The 15,000-nt window shown below is 46.9% G+C and overlaps 1 protein-coding gene across 1 annotated transcript in view; it reads left to right on the forward strand.

The window, feature by feature from the left end:
* gcm2 (glial cells missing transcription factor 2) overlaps positions 1-11,426 on the forward strand; it is a 15,497-nt gene extending 4,071 nt beyond the window's left edge. Inside the window, exons 2-8 of the mRNA XM_053342117.1 lie at positions 3,868-3,931; positions 8,714-8,902; positions 9,368-9,480; positions 9,591-9,716; positions 10,006-10,262; positions 10,345-10,582; positions 11,151-11,426. Of these exons, the coding sequence (XP_053198092.1) occupies positions 3,868-3,931; positions 8,714-8,902; positions 9,368-9,480; positions 9,591-9,716; positions 10,006-10,262; positions 10,345-10,582; positions 11,151-11,426 (1,263 nt within the window). The remainder of the gene's footprint in view (positions 1-3,867; positions 3,932-8,713; positions 8,903-9,367; positions 9,481-9,590; positions 9,717-10,005; positions 10,263-10,344; positions 10,583-11,150) is intronic.
* The last annotated feature ends 3,574 nt before the right edge of the window (positions 11,427-15,000 follow it).

The raw sequence follows: 15,000 nt of genomic DNA on the forward strand, positions 1-15,000 counted from the left end.
ACTGACGCTGGGAACACTGGGAACGCTGACGCTGGGAACGCTGACGCTGGGAACACTGGGAACGCTGACGCTGGGAACGCTGACGCTGGGAACACTGGGAACACTGACGCTGGGAACACTGACGCTGGGAACACTGGGAACACTGGGAACACTGACGCTGGGAACACTGGGAACACTGGGAACACTGACGCTGGGAACACTGGGAACACTGGGAACACTGACGCTGGGAACACTGGGAACACTGGGAACACTGACGCTGGGAACACTGTGAACACTGGGAACACTGACACTGGGAACACTGGGAACACTGACGCTGGGAACGCTGGGAACACTGGGAACACTGGGAACGCTGGGAACACTGGGAACACTGGGAACGCTGGGAACACTGGGAACACTGGGAACACTGGGAACATCAGTTTATATAAAACATTTAATCTTTGAACAGGAAACAGAATCAGAACATTTCATTAACAGAATAAAAGCTCAGTGTGTTTAATAAACGGTCGAAATGTTCTTTATTATAATTAACTCATATAAATATAATATTATATAATATATATTTATATATATAATATTATATTTATATTAACTGTTATTTTATTTATTAATTACAGAAACAGGAAATACAAACATTGAGAATAATAAAAATCATTTAAATATAAATTAAATATAAATTCTCTCTTATATTAAGAATCTGATTTTAAAGAGTTTAATGTTCGCGGAGCTTCGTCTGGTTTCTGAGACCTTCAAAATAAAATATATAAATATAATAAAACGTGTTTTATAAAATGAATGAAATGTAACAAACAGAAACATTTAGTGTGAATCTGCTTCAGAGAAACTTTATTACACATTTATTTAAATAATAAAGCAGAAAGCGGGAAAGCGGGTTGCCATGGTGACGGAGCTGCGTCGCCTATCGATCAGCTGATTATTGATGATCGATACTCAGTTAGGGTTAATTAATAATAATTAATAATCATGAGTTTGTTTAATAAGCGAGACTCAGACCGGAAGTACGGGAGGAATTAAACATGACGGCGACCTGGTTTATTACTCTATTATATTTATATTTATATAGTCTGGTATATATAGTATATATATTTATATACACTATATAGTATATAGTGTATATATATGTATATAAAGTGTTATTGTGGGAAGTGTTGGATCTTCATGTTCCGGTTGATGTGAGACAAACTGTTCGGAGCGTCGGACATTTCTCACACATACCATAATATATAATATATAATATAATATAATATAATATAATATAATATAATATAATATAATGTAATATATAATATATATAATAACATATAATATAATATAATGTCAGGTGTGAGTAAAGCAGGTTGTGATGTTTAAATAGAAACACATTCAGAGTTATTCTGCTTTATTTATTTAAATGATTGTTTCTGTTTCTTTCATCTGTTCTGTTAATAATATACTTTATATTAATAGTAGTAATAGTTTATATTAATAATAATACTTTATATATTAATAGGAACATAAATATGCTGATTATAATAAAGCTTCTGTTTCTGTTCTTTAAACATGTTTAAAACACTCAGTGAGCACACACTCAGAATATTATTATATATATATAAATATAATAATATAATAATATATAATAATATAAATAATATATAATAATATATATATAAATATAATAATATATAATTATATATAAATATAATAATATATAATAATATATAAATATATATAATAATATATAAATAGGGTATAATAACATAAATACATTAAAACATATAAATATAATAAATGTCTCGTCTGTTTCTAAAAATGAAACATTTTTAATTTAAATGTTTAAAATGATTTTTACTGAATATTAACAAATAATTAATATTTAATAATTAATATTCTGTTCTACAAAATAAAACTAATAAAAATATAATAATATAAAAATACTCTCTTCTTACTTCTCATTACACAGAAAATACGTGTGTGTGTCTCAGTGTGTGTGTGTGTGTGTGTGTGTGTGTGTGTGTGTGTGTGTCTCAGTGTGTGTGTGTGTGTGTGTGTCTCAGTGTGTGTGTGTGTGTGTGTGTGTGTGTGTCTCAGTGTGTGTGTGTGTGTGTGTGTGTGTGTGTGTCTCAGTGTGTGTGTGGGTGTGTGTGTGTGTCTCAGTGTGTGTGTGTGTGTGTGTGTGTGTGTGTCTCAGTGTGTGTGTGTGTGTGTGTGTGTGTGTGTGTCTCAGTGTGTGTGTGTGTGTGTGTGTGTGTGTGTCTCAGTGTGTGTGTGTGTGTGTGTGTCTCAGTGTGTGTGTGTGTGTGTGTGTCTCAGTGTGTGTGTGTGTGTGTGTGTGTGTGTCTCAGTGTGTGTGATATTAAAGCTCTAACCCTTAAACAGACTATTGTTAGGATCATTAACTCATCGGCTGCCATCAACGTCAGTCATGATGTTTCTCTCTCTCTTTTGGTTCCTTCGGTGTTTAGAGAACACTATGTTCTATGTTCTATGTTCTATGTTCTATGTTCTATGTTCTGTGTTCTGTGTTCTGTGTTCTATGTTCTGGGGTGTTGAAGGATCTAAATGCTGCAGTACGAGGCTCTGCTCTCTCTCTCTCTGGCAGCCGATGAGTTAACGTGGTTGTTTAGTTGGTAAACTTGGAGCTCGTGGTGGTTTTTACTTTATCAGTAATAATAAAAGATCAGCGGTTCGAATCCCGAGCCGAGCGGTCTTATCCTGCGTGTCATTCCCCCCCCCCTCTCTGCCTCCTGCTTCCTGTCTGTCTCCACTGTCCTGAACATTAAAGGCAAAAAGCCCCAAAAAATATACTTAAAGAAAAAAAAAAAGAAATAATAAAACTAGTATGTGTGATATTAAAACATTCAGCTGTTTTATATCCCGAACCCTAACAGCAGCTTTCATCTCCACCAGGACACTCACACACTCACACACACTCACACACTCACACACTCACACACACTCACACACACTCACACACACTCACACACACACACACACTCACACACACACACACACTCACACACTCACACACACACACACACACTCACACACTCACACACACACACACACACTCACACACACTCACACACACTCACACACACACACACACACTCACACACTCACACACACACACACACACTCACACACTCACACACACACACACACACACTCACACACTCACACAACCTTAAAATCCAAAATGCTTCTTCACATATTTGAATCATCCAATCACCATCCCGCCTGTTTAAGGTTAAACATCCAGTAATGAACCTGAAACGTGTTTTAAATGGTAGCTGAGTTTTAATTTGAAGGGGTGACAGCAGGAAGTGAACTGATTTTAATTTGAAGGGGTGACGGCAGGAAGTGAACTGATTTTAATTTGAAGGGGTGACGGCAGGAAGTGAACTGATTTTAATTTGAAGGGGTGACAGCAGGAAGTGAACCGATTTTAATTTGAAGGGGTGACGGCAGGAAGTGAACTGATTTTAATTTGAAGGGGTGACGGCAGGAAGTGAACTGATTTTAATTTGAAGGGGTGTTGGCAGGAAGTGAACTGATTTTAATTTGAAGGGGTGACGGCAGGAAGTGAACTGATTTTAATTTGAAGGGGTGACGGCAGGAAGTGAACTGATTTTAATTTGAAGGGGTGACGGCGGGAAGTGAACTGATTTTATTTTGAAGGGGTGACGGCAGGAAGTGAACTGATTTTAATTTGAAGGGGTGACGGCGGGAAGTGAACTGATTTTATTTTGAAGGGGTGACGGCAGGAAGTGAACTGATTTTAATTTGAAGGGGTGTTGGCAGGAAATGAACTGATTTTAATTTGAAGGGGTGTTGGCAGGAAGTGGACTGACTGTGATCTTGTTTCTTCAGGACACGAAGCAGTTCGACCCGTTTCAGGAATGGACCGACGGATACGTCCGCTACATCTACAGCGGTAAGAGGCTGCTGATTGGTTCCCTACAGGCTGCTCATTGGTTCCCTACAGGCTGCTGATTGGTTCCCTGCAGCAGTAAGAGGCTGCTCATTGGTTCCCTGCAGCAGTAAGAAGCTGCTGATTGGTTCCCTGCAGCAGTAAGAAGCTGCTCATTGGTTCCCTGCAGCAGTAAGAGGCTGCTCATTGGTTCCCTGCAGCAGTAAGAAGCTGCTGATTGGTTCCCTGCAGCAGTAAGAGGCTGCTGATTGGTTCCCTGCAGGCTGCTGATTGGTTCCCTGCAGGCTGCTGATTGGTTCCCTGCAGCAGTAAGAAGCTGCTGATTGGTTCCCTGCAGCAGTAAGAGGCTGCTGATTGGTTCCCTGCAGCGGTAAGAGGCTGCTCATTGGTTCCCTGCAGCAGTAAGAGGCTGCTCATTGGTTCCCTGCAGCAGTAAGAAGCTGCTGATTGGTTCCCTGCAGCAGTAAGAAGCTGCTGATTGGTTCCCTACAGGCTGCTGATTGGTTCCCTGCAGGCTGCTGATTGGTTCCCTGCAGCAGTAAGAGGCTGCTGTGTATAGAAACAGGAAGCAGCTGTTTCATCTCATGCTCGGTGTCTGGGTTTAACCCTAACCCTAAAATACAAGAAGTCCTTAAATCCAGTAGTTGAAGTTCTAGTAGCTGCACCAGGATCCAGGATCCCTGTAAACCAGCAGCTGGAGGTCCCGAACCCGCTACAGGTCCCTAACCCGCTACAGGTCCCGAACCCGCTATAGGTCCCGAACCCGCTACAGGTCCCGAACCCGCTACAGGTCCCGAACCCGCTACAGGTCCCGAACCCGCTACAGGTCCCGAACCCACTACAGGTCCCGAACCCGCTACAGGTCTCATCCCACTAAGGGCCGTGTGGCTGCAGGAGCACACGTGCACACCAATCAGCGGCTGTGGTTCAGGAGGTAGAGCGGTCGTCCTCCAATTGGAAGATTGGTGGTTCGATTCCCGGCTCCTCCAGTCCACATGTCCATGTGTCCTTGGGCAAGACACTTAACCCCAAATTGCTCCTGTTGCTATGCCAACGGTGTATGAATGTTAATGAATGGTTAGACTCCCCCTGATGAGCAGGTTGGCACCCTGCGTGGTAGCTCCTGCCATCAGTGTATGAATGTGTGTGAAAGGGTGAATGATGTCATGTAAAGCGCTTTGAGTGGTCACACAGACTAGAAAGGTGATATATAAGTACAGTCCATTTACTGAAGAGTGAGTTCAGCCTGGTGTGCTCCTGCAGCCACACGGCCCTTTGTGGGATGACTTTGACACCTATGCGCTACACCCGCTACACCCTAACCACCCTAACCCAGCTCTGTCCCATCAGCCATCAGACAGTAATGAAGTATTATTATTAAAATGGTTTTAAATGATCCAGAACTTTGAAAGGACGCAATGATGGAACCTTTTTACTGGTATCATGTTGGGTTGACCCGTGAAACCAGAGTGATGGGTGGAGGACAGGAGTGATGTGATGGAGGACAGGAGTGATGGATGGAGGACAGGAGTGATGTGATGGAGGACATGAGTGATGTGGTGGAGGACAGGAGTGATGTGATGGAGGACAGGAGTGATGTGGTGGAGGACAGGAGTGATGTGATGGAGGACAGGAGTGATGGATGGAGGACAGGAGTGATGTGGTGGATGGAGGACAGGAGTGATGGATGGAGGACAGGAGTGATGTGGTGGAGGACAGGAGTGATGTGATGGAGGACAGGAGTGATGGATGGAGGACAGGAGTGATGTGGTGGAGGACAGGAGTGATGTGATGGAGGACAGGAGTGATGTGATGGAGGACAGGAGTGATGTGATGGAGGACAGGAGTGATGTGGTGGAGGACAGGAGTGATTGGATGGAGGACAGGAGTGATGGGTGGAGGACAGGAGTGATTGGATGGAGGACAGGAGTGATGGGTGGAGGACAGGAGTGATGTGGTGGATGGAGGACAGGAGTGATGTGGTGGAGGACAGGAGTGATGTGGAGGAGGACAGGAGTGATGTGGTGGAGGACAGGAGTGATGGAGGACAGGAGTGATGTGATGGAGGACATGAGTGGTGTGATGGGTGGAGGTCAGGAGTGATGTGATGGATGGAGGACAGGAGTGATGTGATGGAGGACAGGAGTGGTGTGATGGGTGGAGGTCAGGAGTGATGTGATGGAGGACAGGAGTGATGGATGGAGGACAGGAGTGATGGATGGAGGTCAGGAGTGATGGATGGAGGTCAGGAGTGATGGAGGACAGGAGTGATGTGGTGGAGGAGGACAGGGGTGATGTGGTGGAGGACAGGAGTGATGTGATGGAGGACAGGAGTGATGTGATGGAGGACAGGAGTGATGGATGGAGTGATGTGGTGGAGGACAGGAGTGATGTGATGGAGGACAGGAGTGATGGATGGAGGACAGGAGTGATGTGATGGAGGACAGGAGTGATGGGTGGAGGACAGGAGTGATGTGATGGAGGACAGGAGTGATGTGGTGGAGGACAGGAGTGATGTGATGGAGGACAGGAGTGATGGAGGACTGGAGTGATGTGGTGGAGGACAGGAGTGATGTGGTGGAGGACAGGAGTGATGTGATGGATGGAGGACATGAGTGATGTGATGGAGGACATGAGTGATGTGGTGGAGGAGGACAGGAGTGATGTGGTGTAGGACAGGAGTGATGTGATGGAGGTCAGGAGTGATGTGGTGGAGGTCAGGAGTGATGTGGTGGATGGAGGACAGGAGTGATGTGGTGGAGGACAGGAGTGATGTGATGGAGGTCAGGAGTGATGTGGTGGATGGAGGACAGGAGTGATGTGGTGTAGGACAGGAGTGATGTGATGGAGGACAGGAGTGATGTGGTGGAGGAGGACAGGAGTGATGTGATGGAGGACAGGAGTGATGTGATGGAGGACAGGAGTGATGTGGTGGAGGACAGGAGTGATGGGTGGAGGACAGGAGTGATGGATGGATGGAGGACAGGAGTGATGTGATGGAGGACAGGAGTGATGTGGTGGAGGAGGACAGGAGTGATGTGGTGGAGGTCAGGAGTGATGTGATGGAGGACAGGAGTGATGTGGAGGAGGACAGGAGTGATGTGATGGAGGACAGGAGTGATGTGATGGATGGAGGACAGGAGTGATGTGATGGAGGACAGGAGTGATGTGGTGGAGGAGGACAGGAGTGATGTGGTGTAGGACAGGAGTGATGTGATGGAGGACAGGAGTGATGTGATGGATGGAGGACAGGAGTGATGGATGGATGGAGGACAGGAGTGATGGATGGAGGACAGGAGTGATGTGATGGAGGACAGGAGTGATGTGGTGGAGGAGGACAGGAGTGATGGATGGAGGACAGGAGTGATGTGATGGAGGACAGGAGTGATGTGGTGGAGGAGGACAGGAGTGATGTGGTGGAGGTCAGGAGTGATGTGATGGAGGACAGGAGTGATGTGGTGGAGGACAGGAGTGATGTGATGTGGTGGAGGACAGGAGTGATGTGATGGAGGACAGGAGTGATGTGGTGGAGGACAGGAGTGATGTGGTGGAGGACAGGAGTGATGTGATGGAGGACAGGAGTGATGTGATGGAGGACAGGAGTGATGTGGTGGAGGACAGGAGTGATGGATGGATGGAGGACAGGAGTGATGTGGTGGAGGACAGGAGTGATGTGGTGGAGGACAGGAGTGATGTGATGGAGGACAGGAGTGATGTGATGGAGGACAGGAGTGATGGGTGGAGGACAGGAGTGATGTGATGGAGGACAGGAGTGATGTGGTGGATGACAGGAGTGATGTGGTGGAGGACAGGAGTGATGTGATGGAGGACAGGAGTGATGTGATGGAGGACAGGAGTGATGGGTGGAGGACAGGAGTGATGTGATGGAGGACAGGAGTGATGTGGTGGAGGACAGGAGTCTGTCCTATCAGCCATTTAAACTAGTGATGTCACTATCTCTGTCCCATTTAAACTAGTGATGTCACTATCTCTGTCCCATTTAAACTACAGTGATGTCACTATCTCTGTCCCATTTAAACTAGTGATGTCACTATCTCTGTCCCATTTAAACTAGTGATGTCACTATCTCTGTCCCATTTAAACTGCAGTGATGTCACTATCTCTGTCCCATTTAAACTAGTGATGTCACTATCTCTGTCCCATTTAAACTAGTGATGTCACTATCTCTGTCCCATTTAAACTACAGTGATGTCACTATCTCTGTCCCATTTAAACTAGTGATGTCACTATCTCTGTCCCATTTAAACTAGTGATGTCACTATCTCTGTCCCATTTAAACTAGTGATGTCACTATCTCTGTCCCATTTAAACTACAGTGATGTCACTATCTCTGTCCCATTAAACTAGTGATGTCACTATCTCTGTCCCATTTAAACTAGTGATGTCACTATCTCTGTCCCATTTAAACTACAGTGATGTCACTATCTCTGTCCTATTTAAACTAGTGATGTCACTATCTCTGTCCCATTTAAACTAGTGATGTCACTATCTCTGTCCCATTTAAACTACAGTGATGTCACTATCTCTGTCCCATTTAAACTACAGTGATGTCACTATCTCTGTCCCATTTAAACTACAGTGATGTCACTATCTCTGTCCCATTTAAACTAGTGATGTCACTATCTCTGTCCCATTTAAACTAGTGATGTCACTATCTCTGTCCCATTTAAACTAGTGATGTCACTATCTCTGTCTGATTCAACATGTGGACTCAACGTTCTGATGGAGTTTATATTAAACCTGGTTTTGTTCTGTTGGTTCTAGCGGAGGATAAGAACGCCCAGCGGCACCTGTCCGGCTGGGCCATGAGGAACACCAACAACCACAACTGTCAGATCCTCAAGAAGTCCTGTTTGGGCGTAGTGGTCTGTTCTCGAGGCTGCTCGCTGCCCGACGGATCCAGACTGCAGCTCCGCCCCGCCATCTGTGACAAGGCCCGGCAGAAACAGCAGAGTAAGAACCACAACCACAACTAGAACCAGAACTAGAACCAGAACTAGAACCACAACCACAACTAGAACCAGAACTAGAACCACAACCACAACCACAACTAGAACCAGAACTAGAACCACAACTAGAACCAGAACCACAACCAGAACTAGAACTAGAACCACAACCACAACTAGAACCAGAACTAGAACCAGAACCACAACCACAACTAGAACCAGAACCACAACCACAACCAGCAGTGAGGAGCTTAGACCAGTCCCCCCACAGACAGTCAGACTGGTCCAGGTGCGGTCCTGTCTGGACTCTGGTCCTGTCTGGACTCTGGTCCAGGTGCGGTCCTGTCTGGACTCTGGTCCAGGTGCGGTCCAGGTGCGGTCCTGTCTGGACTCTGGTCCTGTCTGGACTCTGGTCCAGGTGCGGTCCAGGTGCGGTCCTCCTGCTCACCTGTCTGGACTCTGTGTGTTTCAGAGAAGCTGTGTCCGAGCTGTAACGGAGGTCTGGAGCTGCTGCCGTGTCGCGGTCACAGCGGTTACCCCGTCACTAACTTCTGGAGGGTCGACGGGAAGGCCATCTTCTTCCAGGTGAGGCCCACTGCCCCCCCATCATCCCCCCCACCCCCCCCCCACATGCTACCAGTCTCTACTGGTCCAGACCTGATCTGGTTTATGATGTATTTATTGTTGTTGTTCAGGCTAAAGGAGTCCACGATCATCCCAGACCAGAGTCCAAGTCTGAGACAGAAGCCAGAAGAAGTTCAGTGAAGAGACGAGTCAGCTCGCCTCCGTTCCCGCCAAAGAGACGACTCATCGAAACACAGGTGGACAATCAATCAACCAATCAATCAACCAACCAATCAACCAATCAACCAATCAATCAACCAATCAATCAATCAATCAATCAATCAATCAACCAATCAATCAATCAATCAGTCTTTAGAGACTCAGTGTAAGTTAATGATGAATGAATGTAAATGTAGTCTAAGCCTATAGCAGCATACACTAGGAGCTGTTACCATGGTAACTGAACCCCCCAGCTGTAACCATGGTAACTGACCCCCCTCTCAGCTGTAACCATGGTAACTGACCTGCTTCCTCCCGTGGCTGCAGGCTCTGGGTCCGGCCCTGCTGTCCTGCGTGGAGCCGTCAGACCGGATCTCTTTCATGGAGCCAAACTTCCCGCAGCATTACCCAGCATTCCAGAGTCCGGACCCCTACTACAACCCCCACAATCCACTGGGGGAGGCCACACCCACACTGCAGAAACCAGCCAATCCCAGGCTCTACATGGGCCGGCCCAGCTACGAGTTCCAAGGATACCTGACCTCGCCGTCGTATCCTGTGACCTCTGACCTCTGCGACCCCAGGTCAGCCCCCCCCCCTCCAGACCAGCTGCTGAAAGGTAAACCACATATTGAACAGGTCTGATCAGGTCTGGTTTGTGTGCAGGGTGGCTCCCGTCCTCGGCTCCTCTTCCTCCTCCTCTTCGGCGTCGGTTCCTCTCTCCTCCTCCTCCTCTTCCTCCTACGATCCTCAAACCAAAGCGGGCTGGAAGGAGCTGCTGAAGAGCTCCGCCCCCTACGGAGACAACCACCACTACTACAGCACCGAGTACCCCTGCCGTTACCCCAGCAACCCCCCAGGGTCCCCCGCAGCGCTGCAGACCATCATCACCACGACGACCAAGGTGAGAGATTATTCCAGCTGGACTAGTCACATGACCAAGGGCTGTGAGCCAATGAGAAGTGAGCAGCGTCACTTTAAATGCAGTGTGTAGGTTGTGGATGTTTGTGGTGTATAAACAGACCTGTGTCCGGGCTTTAGGGTCCCCAGGAGGGAGGTGGGACAACCTTAAAGAAAGTGAGACTCCTCCCACCTGGGGCCCCAGCTCTCTTCTTATTGGCTGGCAGCCATGAGGTAAATATGGATGTAAATGTGCTTGTGTTAATGTGCTGCAGCGGAGCTTTGGTTGGGTGGTGTAACGGGACGATGCTCCATGTTTAATAATCCTCCATCTTTGCAGTCTGAAGTCTAGAAGAGACACATGATTAACAGCCAATCAGGACTCCCCCCCCGGGACAGTGGCTTCCTGCTGTACTGAAAATGTACTGAAGCGTGTACTTTCTGTGCTGTTACACCACTCTGCAGTTGGTGGGGGGGCGGTGGGGGTGTGTGGGGGGTGTGGGGGGGGGGGTATGGGAGTGAACCCTTCCTGTCTCTGTCACACTAACAGCAGCACTGATCTTCCTCCTCAGGTCTCCTACCAGCCGTGTCCCAAACCTCCAGGCGGCCTCCCGTCCTACCAGCCCTGCGCTCCTCCCAAACCCCCCGGCCTCCCCGGCTGCTCCTCCCTGCTGGACGACACCTCCTCCCCCTCCTACTCCACGGAGGTGAAGGTGACGGAGGAGTCGGGTGGAGTCATCAAGTCTCTGTCGTTCCAGCCTGAACCTCTACAGACCAAAACGGAGAGGAGCGACGGCTACGACTACCGCTACGCCTACCCCAACACGTACCGCTACGACGACTACTGACGCTGCACTGCCTCCCCCCTGTTACCATGACTACTGTCACCATGACCACTGTTACCATGACTACTGTCACCATGACTACTGTTACCATGACTACTGTCACCATGACCACTGTTACCATGACTACTGTCACCATGACTACTGTCACCATGACCACTGTTACCATGACTACTGTTACCATGACTACTGTTACCATGACCCTTGTTACCATGACCCCTTTTACCATGACCCCTGTTACCATGACCCTTGTTACCATGACCCCTGTTACCATGACCACTGTTACCATGACCACTGTCACCATGACCACTGTTACCATGACCACTGTCACCATGACCACTGTCACCATGACTACTGTTACCATGACCACTGTTACCGTGACTACTGGTCGCTGCCAAAACCAGACACTGCATCTTCCCACAAACTGTTTGACACAAGAACTTCTGGACTGAAGCTGCTGAGACGACGACGATCATCAAACTGAACTTTCACTGCTCAGCTGTTCACTCTCATCCAAGTCAAAGACACTGAGCTGATATCTGTGAGGAAAGCCATGAGATGTGGTTGAAAGCTTCAGGAACATCACAGTTGGATCTTGTGATGACAGTTGTTGGGGAAGTTGTTGAAGCTCAGATTTTGTTCTTTAGAGCTGCAACTATTAGTCAATTCATTGATTAGTTGCCAAATATTAAAACAATCAACTATTTTGATAACTGATCAATTATTCTGAGTCATTTTAACCCTTACATCCTGTTCATGTTCTACACTCACACTTTGACCCAGTCTAAGAATCCCAAAGAAGCTCAGATGTGTTTAAAGCATCAATAATCAATAATCTGACTGATCAATAAATGTGATTAAAGCTTGATTCATGTTTCAGAGCAGAGAGACTAAACAGCTGCTGATTGATCAGCAGATGAATATATAATGAGAATAACTGGAAGTTGCAGCTCTAAAGATCAATGAAACCATAAAGACCTCAGAGACTTGTCTTCAGTACAACTTCTTTTCTTTTCTTTGATTGCTTGTAAAGTTGCCGTCAGTGAAACTTTCAACCTGTAAATACTGTTAACTTCATCACGTGACTCTGTCGTCATGGAGATTGATCATGTGACACATCATTGAACAAGTTCACACCCAGACTTTTATTTAAGAATTGATTCATGATCAGAAATACAAGATTGAGAAGTGAATGTTTTGAACATGGGAGACTTCTGTTCAACCAAACTAGAAATAAATTGAAGATCTGAAATATTTGAGCTGCTGTCAGAGAGGAAGAACCAGCACTGATATTATTTATTTAGACTGGATTAGAAGAACAAACTCATGATGATGTTGACTGAAGCGATCTGTGAGACGTTGAAATGTTTCTCACATTAAACTAACTGTTGTACAGATTTCTGTTTCTCTCATTTCCTGTTTGATTTCTGCTCAGCTGCCGAACCGTTCCCAACCTGTCAGCGTTAGCTCAAGGTTAGCTCAGCGTTAGCTCAGGGTTAGCTCAGCGTTAGCTCAGCGTTAGCTCAGCGTTAGCTCAGTGTTAGCTCCGGTTTAGCTCAGCGTTAGCTCAGGGTTAGCTCAGCGTTAACTCAGTGTTAGCTCCGGTTTAGCTCAGCGTTAGCTCAGGGTTAGCTCAGGGTTAGCTCAGCGTTAACTCAGGGTTAGCTCAGGGTTAGCTCAGCGTTAGCTCTCTAACTAATCTCAGCTTCAGCCACAGTTCTGAGCTGTGAAGTGATTTTAATCCTAATAATTAGACCATACTGTATGTTTAGATCATTTACACTTTGTTTCTGAGGCTGGTAAGAATACTACATTACCCATGAGCCTCTGCTGCTGCTGCTGTTTGTCAGAGGTGAGAATCAGAGTGTAAACACTTTGTTAAATACGTTTTTTCTTTATTGAGCGTTAATGAAACACAAGAATAAAACCATGCTCACATTAACATTATTATTATTATTATTTTCTACCCTTGTTTCCTTTGTTGTATAAACTCAACACAAACAGGTTTATCATCATAGAAGCTGAACACTGAGTATTATAGTTTACATGCTGCGTGGAGTTCGTCTCTAACTGAACTGCATCAAGTCTCTCAGTCACACACACACACACACACACACACACACACACACACACACACACACACACACACACACACACACACAGGGTTGCAGATCAATATTAACCTCTGATAGAGTTTTAAAGAGCAGGAAGTTGTCATTAAGGTCTTCCTCTTCCTGCTCACCTCCTTATTTCAGCTCCTGCTTGTTGGTGGTGGAGCACGTGACCACAGTGTAAGCTCTGTGATTGGCTGTTTCATGCTCAAATGCACCATGGGAGTCGTAGTTCCCTGAAATATTTACATCCACAAACTAATATTTTCATCTTTCAACATCAGAGTCTGAAAACTGTTAAATCACATAAACATTAGTACCTGGTACCTGCTGCTCCATCAGGGATAGTACCTGGTACCTGCTGCTCCTCCATCAGGGATAGTACCTGGTACCTGCTCCTCCATCAGGGATAGTACCTGCTGCTCCATCAGGGATAGTACCTGGTACCTGCTGCTCCTCCATCAGGGATAGTACCTGGTACCTGCTCCTCCATCAGGGATAGTACCTGCTGCTCCATCAGGGATAGTACCTGGTACCTGCTGCTCCTCCATCAGGGATAGTACCTGGTACCTGCTGCTCCATCAGGGATAGTACCTGGTACCTGCTGCTCCTCCATCAGGGATAGTACCTGCTCCTCCATCAGGGATAGTACCTGGTACCTGCTGCTCCATCAGGGATAGTACCTGGTACCTGCTGCTCCTCCATCAGGGATAGTACCTGGTACCTGCTCCTCCATCAGGGATAGTACCTGGTACCTGCTGCTCCATCAGGGATAGTACCTGGTACCTGCTGCTCCTCCATCAGGGATAGTACCTGGTACCTGCTGCTCCATCAGGGATAGTACCTGGTACCTGCTGCTCCTCCATCAGGGATAGTACCTGGTACCTGCTGCTCCATCAGGGATAGTACCTGGTACCTGCTGCTCCATCAGGGATAGTACCTGGTACCTGCTGCTCCTCCATCAGGGATAGTACCTGGTACCTGCTGCTCCATCAGGGATAGTACCTGGTACCTGCTCCTCCATCAGGGATAGTACCTGGTACCTGCTGCTCCATCAGGGATAGTACCTGGTACCTGTTGCTCCATCAGGGATAGTACCTGGTACCTGCTGCTCCATCAGGGATAGTACCTGTTACCTGCTGCTCCATCAGGGATAGTACCTGGTACCTGCTGCTCCATCAGGGATAGTACCTGGTACCTGCTGCTGCTCCATCAGGGATAGTACCTGGTACCTGCTGCTCCATCAGGGATAGTACCTGGTACCTGCTGCTCCATCAGGGATAGTACCTGTTACCTGCTGCTCCATCAGGGATAGTACCTGGTACCTGCTGCTCCATCAGGGATAGTACCTGTTACCTGCTGCTCCATCAGGGATAGTACCTGGTACCTGCTCCTCCATCAGGGATAGTACCTGGTACCTGCTCCTCCATCAGGGATAGTACCTGGTACCTGCTGCTCCTCCATCAGGG

This window comes from Scomber japonicus, chromosome 21 (assembly GCF_027409825.1).
Source record: "Scomber japonicus isolate fScoJap1 chromosome 21, fScoJap1.pri, whole genome shotgun sequence".
NCBI lineage: Eukaryota > Metazoa > Chordata > Actinopteri > Scombriformes > Scombridae > Scomber > Scomber japonicus.